Consider the following 14,123-nt stretch of genomic DNA (forward strand, 5'->3'; position numbering starts at 1 on the left):
ATTTCCAAAAGCCGGGTAGAATTGCTATTGGACCAAAAATACAATTCCATACCACCTAATCCCACGTTCCAAACAAGCCCCAAGTGGGCCTGCAAGTACGTAACAGGTGGGCCATTGGGAATGAATGGTACAAACAGGATTGAAATTCGGCCTCCCTGCCTCTATCTATAACACACTAATTAACAACCAGTATAGAGAAAAGCAACTAAACTACAATAAAAAATAAAAAAAGGCATTCCAAACAAATTACAAAGGGTCCCCACTAGTATAAACAGTCGGGTATATACACCGAGAATTGCTTGTAAAAAGACAATACACCACAAAACCAGTGTATGCACCCGCCCCCCCAACAAGAGACCAGCAGAACTCGCTGAAACAACGAACCTTAGATACACTTGAGATAGAGAGCGAAAGAAGGATGAAAGAGAAGAAAAGAGAAAACAAACATCTAAAAACATTATCAATATCCGGCACACAAGTCAGCTCTCTCACTCACATGACTATCTCAGGCTTCAGGATGCTGGATTTGATCTCCTTGTGGGGCAGCACAACCCCACCATTGCTGTATATCTCATCGCATAGGTGGACGTCCTCCCCAAGGATGGTCATGTTCTCGACACGGGCCCACTGCCCCACCGTAGAGTGCCACCCGATGATGCTGCTGGAGATGCACGCATGTTTCTTGATGCGGACCCCACGCATGACCGTGCACCGGGATAGCCTCACCCCAGACTCGACCACGCAGTTCGGCCCGATCGCCACGTCTGGGCCAATCAGGCAGCCCTCCCCAATGACTGCACTCTCATGGACCAGGACATTCCCCACAATGTGGGGCCCGACAGCTAGCCGGGAAGGAGAGTTCTTCCGGAGGGAGTTCAGATACAACCCCAGGCCTGTGATGTAATCCCTTGGCTGCCCAATGTCCATCCAGAATCCAGGTAAGACCATTGCATAGAGCTTTTGCTCTGCAGCAATCTTAGGGAAGACCTCTTTCTCAATCGAAGTGGGCCGCAATTGGATCCGGTCGATGACGGAGGGATTCAGCAGGTAGATCCCGGCATTAATCTTGTTGCCCACGAAGATCTTCGGTTTCTCTACAAACTTCTCTACTTTCCCAGTCTTCTCCTCCATGACCACGACGCCGTACTTTGATGGTTCATCTACCTATTCAAGTTAATGGAATTTCTTATGATTCAAGCCATTTGAGCAGGGGAGGTTTCTGACCTACCCTGAAGAATCAACAAGCAAACAATAGAGAGAGAGAGAGAGAGAGAGAGAGAGAGAGAGAGAGAGAGATGCACAGTATTCCAAAAATAGGCCCATGGTTCAATGTTCCGGTGGGTCCACCATGGATATATAGGGAGATCCATTGAGGAGATCTTTTTTTCAGGGTATGCCCATTATTAATTCAGCAGCCTGGATAGCTGAACATGGGCCCTAGGAACACGATGAAAAAATAAAATCGAAGGTTTCACATAGAGAAATGATAGATATGCAATTATACCTTGGTTACCATTATTGAAGCCTCTCCACCATGAGCTCTGTGGAATTCGATCATTTGCCTGAGCGGGTACTCACTGATAACATCGCTGTTGAGTACGAAGAAAGGCTCACCGGAACCATCTAGCAGCTTATCCTTGGCTAGAGCCAGGGGACCTGCAGTGCCCATTGGCTCGTTCTCCTGCGAGCAAGTGATCTTCATCCCCAGCTTGCTCTCGAATTCCTTCAAGAAGTTCAGCATCACCTGCAAAGCAAAAACACGACTTGACATCATCAATATTTTAAAACAGAAAATCAGCTGCAAAATGATTTGGTTGAGGTTCGTTTCTCTTACCTCTGGTTGGTAATTGATGGCTAGAACAACTTCTGTCACTCCAATAGCTTTCAGAGCTTCAATCTGAAAAAAATAAAATAAAATCAGAAACATAGACAGATTACAGTTAATTTACGCAATTTACTTACCCCATATCTATCGTAAGACATGAAACTGCAAATTCATCTACAAAGATTCAGAGGATAAATTTGAAAAAAAAACACACTGGAAGTTTCTGGAAGCAAGCTTGGGGGATTCAAGTGTCTAATATAGAGTTTGTTTGGATGCAACCCAAAATGCAATTGGTTTGATTTTTATTTTTTATTTTTGCAGACCGAATGGCATAATCTGTCCTCCCCTGCATTTGAGATGGTTCGGATTGTCAGATGCTGTTAATTCCAACTTGTCTACCCGAAATCAACATCAGCAACATATGCTGAAAATGATTTGGAGCGCAAAGGTGGGAACACAGTATCCTGCCTATCATCAATTCTGATTACCATGCCAAACATAGAGAACTGCACCCTAAAAGGTTCTTCTCATCTTCCATAGGAAACTGGATTTCAGATATGATATATATCCAGACAAGCAAAACAAGAATAGAACATAAACTTATGCAAACGATTATCAATTCATTGGAAATCAACAGTAGAGAAACGCATAAACAGATCCAGCCCATAGGGGGGAAAAAAGAAAAAGAAAAAGTAAAAAAGAGAAATGCTCCTCTTCAATTTCAAAGAGATGGACTCATGGGGTATTACCTGATGCAGAATCATGGGTTTGTTAGCAAAATCCACAAGCGGCTTTGGAACGCTGAGCGTCAATGGCCGCAGACGCGTACCGAACCCTCCGACGAGAATGAGTGCCTTCATCGTTGCACGGAGAACCAACTACTCTTGTTGATCTATCACAAAATCACCCCCAAAATTTAAGAATTTAACATAAACCATGCAGAAATTCAAAACAAAATATGCCAGAAATTCAACACATATGAGAGCCTAGCCTAAATCAGGCAAAGTTGTTGGCCTCAGCGTGCCAGGTGTGAAACTGAACCTGCCATGGATTCTAACAGCTGCTGAGAGGAGGAGAAGACAGACCAGATCTGGATGGGGAATTTAAGAAAACCGACTGCAAGAATTTAAAGAGAGAAGAGAGAGGAAAGGGGCCAAAAGAGGGTAACAGGTGTTGAGAGAAGCTCAGTACAGAGAGAAAGAGAGAGTGAGAGATTCGTCCGTATGTTTTAGCTGGAATGGGACGGAGGAAAGATACAAATTCCAGCTAAATTACAGAGCGATTTTTGGAGCAAAGACACTAATTTTTCGCAAATACGACACAGGAAGGCTAGAAATCGGAATTAAAGGAGAAGGGTCGGTGGTCTTCCAAATTAAGAGATTTGAGTGACAGCTTCGATTAGAAGATGGAATCTCTCAGAGAGGAAATTTGAAATTTTGGTGAGAGATGATGAAAACCCTCTCTGATTTACAGCTTGAGAAAATACCATTCTTGCTTAGGGTTCATCTTTAGTAAAGTGATGCGAAGGGAGAAGATGATACGGTAGAGCCACGTGGCATGAGATACGTCAATTGGAACCGCCCATCTGGTGCTACCTTTCACGTATGGCCCATGAAGAGTTTTCAGAAACTGAGAGAGATAGAGAGAGAGAGAGAGAGAGAGAGGTTTACGGTGCCGGAATCACGGCGATGGGAGATGGGATCTCGATAGCGGCGGCTGGATTCGCGTGCGGCAGTGGTGTGAGTGGTGGAACAGGGGCGGCAGCTGCAGTGGTGGAGAGAGAGGGAGATTGAGACGTAGAAGGAGAGCCTATGAGGAAGCGGATTGGCCGGTGTACCACACACCAGCTATATAGCTGCTGTAGGTACGTGTCGTGCCAAGACCAGCGTTGACGCTCCTCGACCTCGAGTTATACGAACGGTTCAGAGGAGATCAAAGAAACATGGCCCCACAGTGATGTATTTATCATATCTACACCGTTCATCTATTTTTAGAGATCATTTTAGAGAATTATACAAAAAATAATCATATCTAAAGATCATCTAGATCACACCACAAATGGCAGCGGAGATAATGATATGACCGTAAAAAAATTCATAAGGCCCACTATTACGTTTATTTTCCATCCAATCTGTTCATAAGATCACAAAGACCAGAATGAAGAGAAAAACAATTTTCACATTGATCCAAAAGTTCTGTTACCCAAAAAGTGTTTCAATGGATCCTCACTGCATTTTGCAGTGTGGTCCACTGGATGGTTAGATCTGTCTTATTTTTTGTCTCAAGCTTTAAAAATATCTCTCCAAATGGATGAAAGATTTGGATATAACAAATACCTCGTGATCAAACCCATGGAACTTACTAACGTAAATACAGCAGCACTGTAGCTGGTGTGACGTGCACCAGCCAATCCGCTTATATCGCTGGTGTGACGTGCCCCAGCCAATCCGCTTCCGGTGTATGGGGGCGCGGATTAGATACTATCCAATTCGCTATGAAGTGACGTCATCAAGCGCTGTGGACCGCACCATGATGCATGTGTTGTATCCATACCGTCCATCCATTTGGAGAGATAGTTTTATAGCATGAGAAAAATAATGAGATAAATCTAAAGTTCAAGTGGACCCACCATAGAAAACAGTGGGGACAGTGACATCCACCGTTTAAAACTTCTTAGGAGCCACGGAAGTTTCTAATCAAGCTTATATTTTTTTTCACTTCATCTATCTCTATGTTAACTTATGAATAAGTTGGATCTAAAAACTACATCATGGTGGGCCCTATAAATGTTTCAACGGTGGGTGTGACTGATCCCACAAATGGTTGGACAGTACGGATACAACACATGCATCATGGTGGGGTCCACAGCTTGGTGACGTTTCAGTAGCTCTAATCTGTGCCCCGAAGGGTAAGAGAGGACGCTTGAAGAGACGTCACCAGGTTATGTGGCCTACCATGATGCACGTTTTGTATCTACACCATTCATACATTCCCCGGCAGAAAATAGTGGAGCGAGTGACAACCACCATGATGTTTATTTGAGATCCAACTTGTTCGTATGTTAAATCAGACATGAAATAAGGGAAAACACAAATATCAGCTTGATCGAAAACTTTTTTGGCCTTTAGAACTTTTTAATGGTAGGCGTCGATCTCCCACTGCTTTCTATGGTGAGGTTCACTGGAGATTTGGATTTGACTCATTCTTTGTATAATGCCTTAATATGATCTCTCCAAATGGATGGACGGTGTGGATACAAAACATACATCATGGTGGGGCCCACAGAAGTTGGTGACGTCACTTTAGTTGCGAGTCTCGCCACTCAACCTGTCAGTATCTAATCTGTGTCCGATAAAGGCCTCTTTGGCCACCTGCGTTAGGTAGGATTAGATGAGATTGCATTCGTCGTCCCATATAGGAGGGAAAAGATTTAGTAATTCTTTATGGATTGAGAGAATCCCGCAGTTATTCACCCAAATGCATGCGTGGTTTGCATCCTACGTTGGTGAGTGAAAATGGCTGGCTCCGTTGGTCCTACCATAATGATAATTGTGGAATCCATGCCGTCCAAAATGATGTTTGGGTCATTTCAGGGCATTTACTGAAAAATGAAATCGAGTAAGGAATAGAATGGAACACAACCGGAAATGAACCGCTGCATCCTCTAGTGTGGTCCAGTGTATCTATGACCTACCTCATTTTTTGAGATTATGCCGTAAAATAACTCAATCCCATGGTAATTTTTTCAAACATGATTTTACTCCAATCCAGTAGAATAAAAGATACTCCAATATCTTCCAAACATGACATTAAAAAGCATGGGATAATCCAAATCCATAGGCAATACCTCACATATGCATTAATTACTACTTTTTCAATTTTATGTACTTTAATCGTATCTAATGCAAGTGGCCAAATGGGCCCTAAGAGAAGGAGAGAGATGGAGTATGAGGAGAAGGAAATTAGAGGAGAGAGAGTTCTCCTTTTGTCATCCACACGTGTGGAGAGAAGTCACATGTGTTGCAGACTTCTCTCCACACATGTGGACTTGAAGTCATTCCTTATCAGCTCATGTACCCAAAAACACGAGCAATAGACCAAACTGATCAGATGGATAGGAACGTTTGATGGATGTTTTCTTTTGAACCATTGGCCATGAATGGTACGGAAAACTAGAGGAACGGTCCTGATTGAAGTTTCATGTCTTATAATCTCTCCGTGTACTGTTAAGATCCGACAATAAACACCTTCCGCGACTATAAACTGGGCCACCCTCATTTCTGGCCACAGGACAGATGCGGTGGGGCCTATTTGATGAACAACCCAGAATCCACACAGATCATGAAATCCACGTATCAAGGAATGTAACTGCATGAGCTGGGGGTGGGTGAATGTTGTTTTTTAGCATGGCGGCGTGGGCCCACTCAGTGGACAGTGTCAGATCAGTTATTGAACGGTCCATGTGGCCGATAGTGATAGTTGTACCTCAAAAGGATGCACACGAGTTGTACCGTTCTTTCCCAAATCTGCGTCAATCCAGTCCGTCAAAATAGTGAGGATAAGGTGTGGACGATCACATGATCACAATCATTTCACCTGTGGAATCTAAATCGCTGGACATTTTCCTTGTTAACCCTCCATCTAATGTCTAATAATCCGACGGTTAGTATCATTCCGTCAGTGTGATTTTCTGTCCCCGCTCCATCCGCAATCGAACACATGATTTGGACGGTCTGGATTGGTGTACATATACGTTAAGTGCAATCGATGTGAGTGCAACAGTCTAGCTACACCATAGGCTGACAAGTGGCAGCTCATCAGAAGGACGGTTGGGATCTCCCGTCCGCCTGCCTGGGGAGGGTAGGGATGACGATGGGCATCGCTGCACGTGCCAACATGGCACGCATGTGTTAGATAAAAGCTGATCATTAGCATCTCGCACATGTGGCGAATAATCATGCGTGATAGTAGCCGTGCTGACGAATACGGGTGACATGTTATGACGTGTACGGCTAAGCACCGTCTATCTCACGCAAGTGAGTCGACCCCCACACGATACGGAAAATGGAGCGGCAACACGTCATTTCCCACATCGAGAAGAAAACACTGAAAAACGCGTTATCTTTCCAGCATTTTTACAAATTTTCCGTAGAAAAAAGACGGAATGGGTTGGATTTGAGGATTTTAAGGTGATATGGAAGAACGAGTAAATGCTGGAAATCAAAAGAAAAAACCGAAGGAAAGCAGAGCAGATGAACCAACAGCTAAAGGCATGAAGAAGATCTTATGGAAAGATCGGAAATCTCGCTATAAAATCAGACGAGAAAAACAATATGAAATCTCTTGAAATTCAAAGAAAGGCAGCGAAGAAACCAGATCTTATGCAAAGATCGGAACGAGGAAGGATCCTCTCATGGATACAGAGGAATAAGCCGAGGAATATTCGGGAAACACTCCAAAATGTCGTGAAATACAAGAAACGCTGCGAGAAAACCAGATCCCTCGCAAGACTTATGGATTTCAGAAAAATCAAGATGAAGAAACCAGAAATCCTGAAAACGAACAGACTCGATGTAGAAAGAAAAAGAAAAAAATGGAGTAATCTTCAAAATCCTATCGAGCATCACGCGACATAACCAGATCTGAGATCTCATCTACATTACCGATTCCTCGACAAGATCTACATCCGACCGTCCAAAAACCAATCAAAATCCACTTCCAGATGTTGAAAAGGCTCAAGAAAGCTTTGAAAATTGCTATCCAGAACCAAATCTGCCGGGAAATCAATATAAAAAAAAAAAAAATCGCCGAGACCAGTAAAAAAGAGAGAACTTTCGAAGCATTTCAAATCTTACCAGAAATTTCGTCAGATCTTCGCCGGTAGGAAAAAGATCCGGGGGCTTTTCTCCGGACCCGATCTGACTTTCTCGCCGGCTTTTCCTCGCCTCCTCCTTTCGCTCTAAAGCCCGACTGTTTCGGTCTATTTATATAGCTGGCGGATTTCAAATTTTTTTTTTTTTATATTTTTATCCTTTTTACGGTTTAAGAAACCGGCTGACGTCCACGTACAGTGAGGCTTTTATTTGGAGCTTTCTCCTTTCACAAGCTACGATTATGCGGTATATAATTCCAAAACTACCCATGATCGGACGGTTAATATCGAGCAGGGAGACGTGTAGAAACCTCAGCCGTTCATTAGGTGAACTCACCGTTTGGGACGAGAGGGGCCATCGTTCAATGATCTAGACCGTTGGTTTTTGGTGTGACAACGGCAATGGGCCGTTTATCAATGTGGAAAGTTAATGTAATTCTATTCTCAACCGTCCATTGGTTGGTTACAAGATGAACTGATAGGATTTTCCTTCCGAGAATTTGTCTGAAGATAATTGATCCCGCAATAGATCAATGGTCTGGATTAAAGAATACTATGGGCCATTTATCACGACTGATAGGATTTTCCTTCGCGTGTTTATGTCATCCAAACCAGTCATCAGGTGGGCCCCACCAGGATTAACAGGGTTTTGAAACTCAAGCCGGCCAAAACAAGTGAAAATACATAGGCTGCATGATTGCACATTGCTCCCGTACGTGTTGTGTCCCACCAGAGATTTTGATGAAGATTGCGGGGATGAACGGTGCCCATGAGCCGTCTCACGCACATGCACGTCACGGAGTGGGCCCCACACAGCTCGTGCGTATGGTAACTACCACGGAATCGAAAGCATGTGATCATTCCCCTCTCTATATGTGATCACATCTTTCTTGTGACCTAACCGATTAGCAAGTTGTCTCCTGCGGTGCTTGTTTGCCGTCTGTGATTACATTTGGTGGGACCCACACTAATCAACGGCACAAAATGCTCTTAGCTTTGATAAGAGAGGACTTCAAGTACCCACACGTTTCTTCACTCTATTAGAGAAACCTTCTCCAATTCCACCTCTTTTCTCCCGAGGTGGGTGAATCCTTATCTGTGAGGCCCATCCTAATGTACGTGTCCTACATCCATGCCATACATCCGTTTATCCAGATATCATTTTAGGGCCCACACCAAAAATTCAGAAAATCTAAATGTCAGGTGTACCACACCACCTGAAACATTGGTGATTGATATTAAAAACTGTTGGATGGCAGTAAAAGCTTTTGATCAAGCTGATATTTTTGTAGTCCCTTCATCCAAATTTTTGTCACCTTACCATGGAAAATAGACAATATGGTGGCCCCCAGGTAGTTTTTAATGGTGGGAATTCAATCACTGCTGTTTCCTGTGGCGTGGTCTACCTGAGATGTCGATCTAGTGTATTTTATGGCTCATGTCTTAAATCAGCTGAAGAAACGGATGGACAGAGTGGATGTAAGATAAATCCATTAGGATGGGCCCTACAGTAATCCACCTGTGCCCAAAGTTTAATACTCTAAAAGTATGATGATGATGCGCATGCACTTAGGAATTATATAAAATTTTCTTTAGTGGTGAGCAAGTAATTCAATTTAAACTGTCCAATTTCCCTGTGCCATTTTTAAGGCATCACAAACCAACATTGAAGATAATTTCATTATCTGAATATTGGTTTAAAAAATAAAGAATGTCTTATTTTTATTAGTGAGTGTCACAAATCAAAGGTTAGGATTGCTAAACCAATTTTAACAACAATGTATTCCACAACCCATTCAAATGTAGGATCTAGTTGATCATACCATAGAAAATAATATACATCACTCAAAAACTTTCAAATTCAAGTGCAACCCTTGATGATTCGATCAACCAGATTTTTTATTATAGTGATAATCATGGTGGGGCGCATATGTTGGACAAGTTGGACTTCATGTACATACCGGGTGGGTCCCACAAGTCTCAACTTTACTACTTTTTAAAAGAAAAAAATATAAAGATTTTGTAATTAACTTATAATATCACTTACTGACCATTAGCACTCAATGTTAGTTTATACATGGGTGGTACCAGTAAAGAACCGCACAAGTCCGATTAATCAACCGTAGGAAGCCAACGAATCCACCCGATCACTTGAACATCAAGTTTAGCCCCATGATTTACTCACATAGGACCCAAATCTAATCGACCCATCGCTAACTAATCAAGACAATCATAACTAAATTAAAGATCTAACCGAAGCCGAGTCGGATAAGGCCCGGATCTTGACTAATAGACCAAATCAACCCCGTTACTCTTTTAGCCTAAAACTGACGGTTTAGAGTAATCATGACCAAATCTCCACTTTCACTAGCTATAAATAGGCCACACTATGAACATAGTTAATCCAAACCCTAATCATTGCCCACGAGAAATCTCAATACCTAATTCATTCCAGAAATGCCCCGATTTTTTGAACAAGCTCTAGACCGCTCATTGGTGGGCCACTAGTTCCAAAACTATAGAATAATGTCCATCTTACTGAGTTTGACGTCCATTACGAGAGTTAAACCTGGGTACTGTCCAGAACCACTCAACTTGAGCCAAAGGACGAGTGCATGAGAAGTGCAAATACCCTAAAGGAAGAAGCTGAAACTTAAGTGAATTGGGTCGTCCACTCTTATGCAAAGTTGAGGATTTCGGACCATCGGTTTACGACCAAACTTCACACGTGGAGTAAGGATATTCCCCTACTCATATTCGTGTAGCGTCGACCCCGATCGACTATCGGTGACCGTTGAACAAACTTCTAATCATATCTGTCGATCGACGCATCCAAATGGTGGACCAATCATGTCCATACGTAGATCATCATTAGGGCTAACTATCCTACGGTGTATATCAATATGTACGCCCCATAGTGGGCCCTAGAGGTTAGAAAGACCCTCCCATAGGGCTAGTATAGTAAAAACCTAGCCCTTAGGGCCATTTACACCAAATCTGGCACTATATAAGGGCTTCATTTGGGCACCCCCTCCTCCCATACGAATTTCAACAAGAGAAAAAGGAAGAAGAGAAAGAAGAGAAAGAGGAGAAAGAGAGAGGGAGAGCTTGGAAGCATGAGGGTTTGTGCACCTTCACCCTCTCATCTCCTCTATAGCAACATTGTCCTTCATTGGTGTCGATTCGGCGACGATTGAAGGTAAGTATTGAGTTATGTTTGTAGGTTTAGGTCTTGTGTTTAATTCCTTCCAATTCTTACAAGCTTGTATGCTTATTTAGGCATTTCAATGATGATTTCCTAACGCCCAAACCTTACGAACTCTGTGAAATGGGGCGAAACATCATAAGGTGCGGACCATTATCCTTAGGTGGCCAAGTACCAATTTTAGGATAAATTTAATGATTTTGAATGCTAGAGTGATGTGCATGAGTGATTTGGGGAAAAACTTAGCTACAAACATATATATTAGGTCCACCAACATCCATACAACGATAAATTGCTATTTGTTTGGTTTTCAACATGTTTGAGCATGAAATTGGTGTTGCATGATCATCTCATATTTGATTCTTGCATGATATTCCCTATAACATGTATGATTGTATTATTTCTTATTGTATTCTTGTACTATGAGTGGTGTGTTGTCCTTAATCTCTTCGGTAATCCAGTACCACACGCACACACATCTAACTCATACTATTAAGAGTAGTTGCATTTATATTAATAACCTGAAACTTCATTCTCGATGTATTGTGCGCATGATTTCACTTGTACTAGAAGATGAACTCCTAATTATTAAAGTGTTATTCAACACAACTCATTATCTAGGTTGGTCAGGAACTGAGAATTGTGAGGGTGGTCCTGTTTGTTGGACCGCCCTGTGACCAGACTGAATGATTTGGAGGGACACGAATGGGCGACATTAGTAGGACTACATGGGTTGCTTGCACTCGATATCGTGCGTTACGTGCTCGCCTGAACTTGGGCAGTCTAGTCAACTGACTGACTAACCATGCTTGTTAACCATGTTTGTTCACGTCTGTTTGGAACTTAGAACACCCCTCACCCACTGACATTCACTGACAACAGCTGAAAACTGATCCATAGTCTCGTGAGCCGGGCATGGTGGAATGAGACACTGTGTCCGAGCTGTTAGCATACGCTGGGGTGACGAGCCTCCCTGTAGTGACCGCGAGCAATCCCGCTTTCTAGCACTCCCCACGTGCTTGCAATCGGGGGTGGAGACCTCGATGGGATCAAGGATCGCGAGGTCTAGACTAGTTAGTGATTTATAAATGTGTGTTTTTCATAAAATTTATCATGAAATTGTTATTTGATTTAACTTATGGTTGATGGCACCCCTTGAGTTAGCTACTCACTCCCACTGGGACGGTGTTTTAAAACACCAACCAAATCCTTTACTAGTGCAGGTGAGGCGGAGCTCGATGAGCGAGCGGGGTGAGCATGGATAAGGAAGAGGAGCTTCCCCGCTTCCAGACTTTCGGCAAATCCTTTTAGTTTGAGTTGGCGATCGCGGGATATGAGCCAGGGTTCTAATCACTTTGGGTCATGTATGAGTAGGACTGGTTCCTTATCTAGATGATTTTAGATTTGTGGTTTGGATATTTTTATATTTAGTGACACTTGATACTGCTTTATGACTTACTTATGTTTCATGCCCTGCTAAATTCTCCATTGTTTATGAGATCATCCAAACTTAATTAAAATCTGATAGTGATAATCATGGTGGGGCGCATATGTTGGACAAGTTGGACTTCATGTACATACCGGGTGGGTCCCACAAGTCTCAACTTTACTACTTTTTAAAAGAAAAAAATATAAAGATAATTTAGTAATTTAATTTTTCAAAAGTTGCTCAATTTTAAACCTTTTAAAAAAATACATATTTAAAGGTAATTTAGTAATTTTACTTTCTAGGAATAACTAAAAATTCCTTTCCATAGCAAAATAATTGACTCATCTCTAAAGGCACAACATTTTGGTGCCTTGGGCTCACATGTTTATACTTATTTTGGTTCATCTATGCAACTAATAAGATGTCGCCATGTGTTAACACCATGCATTAAATGATGGACAAAATCACACTTATATCCTATAATATCTTTGACCACATATCATTTGCTAGCATGTTACTTGCTAAAAGTAGAAAGACGCGTGTGGACGAAACAATCTGTTGAACAAGTATATAAAGACTCACTTAAATAGGGATCATATCATAATCAAGATATGTTTGGCAAGGCTGGATTGCACAATCCTATAGCAACGGCTATAGAAATTTGAGGAGCAAAATTTTTTTTTAAAGGAAAAGAAATCAAAGTACACAATAAGGAGTCCAAGCATAGCGAGATTGATCCCATAAGGTCCACGGTTTGGTATGATTAACCTTCAAAGGTTGTTTGGCACTATGAATTTGAAAGGGTTAGAAGGAATTTCAAATCACGTAGCATGTTTGGCACCATAAAGTAAATGGGGTTTTCAAAACTCCAATGAAAGCATGGATTATATCTAAAATCCTTCGAAGAGTTGCATGTGTAACATGTGTGTCATTAGACTATTAATTCATTGGGCATATGGCCCACTGATAATATCCCAAAATAATTAAGTTATCAATTGCATTACTATAATTACTTTAATATGATGATCTGCGTTGTCCAAACATTGTTAATGTAATTTAACGGTTAAAAATTGTTGATTAGTCACTCGGGTATTATCTTAAGCTTGTAGTCCATCCGAGACTTGAAATTTCAACATTTTATAACAAATTATATTTCAATGGCTTATTACAACCATTGTAGCAAACATATTATATACATATACTAATTACAAATATTAAAGTTAATTTAGTAATTAAATTCAAACTCATATAAATATATTATTCATATCTACTTTTGGATCACGGGCCATTTTGAATCCAATGGTGCCAAACCTAACATGAGGATTTCAAATCCACCCAAGCTATATAAGTAGCACATAATAAAGAACTCAGTGTTTGATTGAACAGTGAACATCAGACAACGTAATATTCACTAGTCACTGTATCAGATGAATGGTGTCGATATAGTCAACATTTTCGAACTTTGCATAAATGGCAGAGAGGCACGGTAACTTCTATGCCTCGAGATGCACTGGATTGGGGCCAATGCATGGATACAAATATACAATCATCCATCCAATGATACTTCTACGCGTAACCTTCACTAATAACACAACCTGAGTTGACAAACACGTACTCCGGACTCCAACAGAGATCCAACAGTTGAATCTTGGCACGTGACGAAGAAGCACACGTGTGCCAGTTCCCCTGTCCCAAAATCCATGGTGTCTAACCTATCCAGCAGCCCACACACTTCTACGGTATATACTTGCTTTTTGTGGTTTTCTTTATAGCCGCACATTTTTCCCATGCA

General features: G+C 41.8%; 1 protein-coding gene across 4 annotated transcripts; it reads right to left on the reverse strand.

The window, feature by feature from the left end:
• Positions 1–220: 220 nt before the first annotated feature.
• Positions 221–7,832, reverse strand: LOC131252793 (mannose-1-phosphate guanylyltransferase 1). 4 transcript variants are annotated; one of them, XM_058253492.1, is made up of 5 exons: positions 7,681–7,832; positions 2,575–2,717; positions 1,835–1,897; positions 1,505–1,744; positions 221–1,164 (listed from the first exon to the last, which is right to left on the reverse strand). In XM_058253492.1, the coding sequence occupies exons 2-5, from the start codon at positions 2,683–2,685 to the stop codon at positions 493–495; spliced, it is 1,086 nt and encodes a 361-aa protein (XP_058109475.1). In that variant the 5' UTR covers positions 2,686–2,717; positions 7,681–7,832; the 3' UTR covers positions 221–492. The 4 variants fall into 4 exon arrangements, with proteins under 4 accessions (XP_058109475.1, XP_058109477.1, XP_058109476.1 ...); XM_058253494.1 differs by lacking the exon at positions 7,681–7,832 and adding an exon at positions 3,496–3,623; XM_058253493.1 differs by lacking the exon at positions 7,681–7,832 and adding an exon at positions 2,866–3,320 and having other exon boundaries at positions 2,575–2,733.
• Positions 7,833–14,123: the final 6,291 nt, after the last annotated feature.

The sequence above is a fragment of the Magnolia sinica genome, chromosome 8 (assembly GCF_029962835.1).
Source record: "Magnolia sinica isolate HGM2019 chromosome 8, MsV1, whole genome shotgun sequence".
Classification (NCBI taxonomy): domain Eukaryota; kingdom Viridiplantae; phylum Streptophyta; class Magnoliopsida; order Magnoliales; family Magnoliaceae; genus Magnolia; species Magnolia sinica.

Bases quoted from the DNA above. Each gene is read 5' to 3' on its own strand.
- LOC131252793 (XM_058253492.1), bottom strand. From the start codon at position 2,685: ATGAAGGCACTCATTCTCGTCGGAGGGTTCGGTACGCGTCTGCGGCCA. The intron at 1,898-2,574 runs GTAATACCCCAT...TATTTTTTTCAG, and splicing joins AACCCATGATTCTGCATCAG to ATTGAAGCTCTGAAAGCTAT. The intron at 1,165-1,504 runs GTATAATTGCAT...TAACTTGAATAG, and splicing joins CTTCAATAATGGTAACCAAG to GTAGATGAACCATCAAAGTA.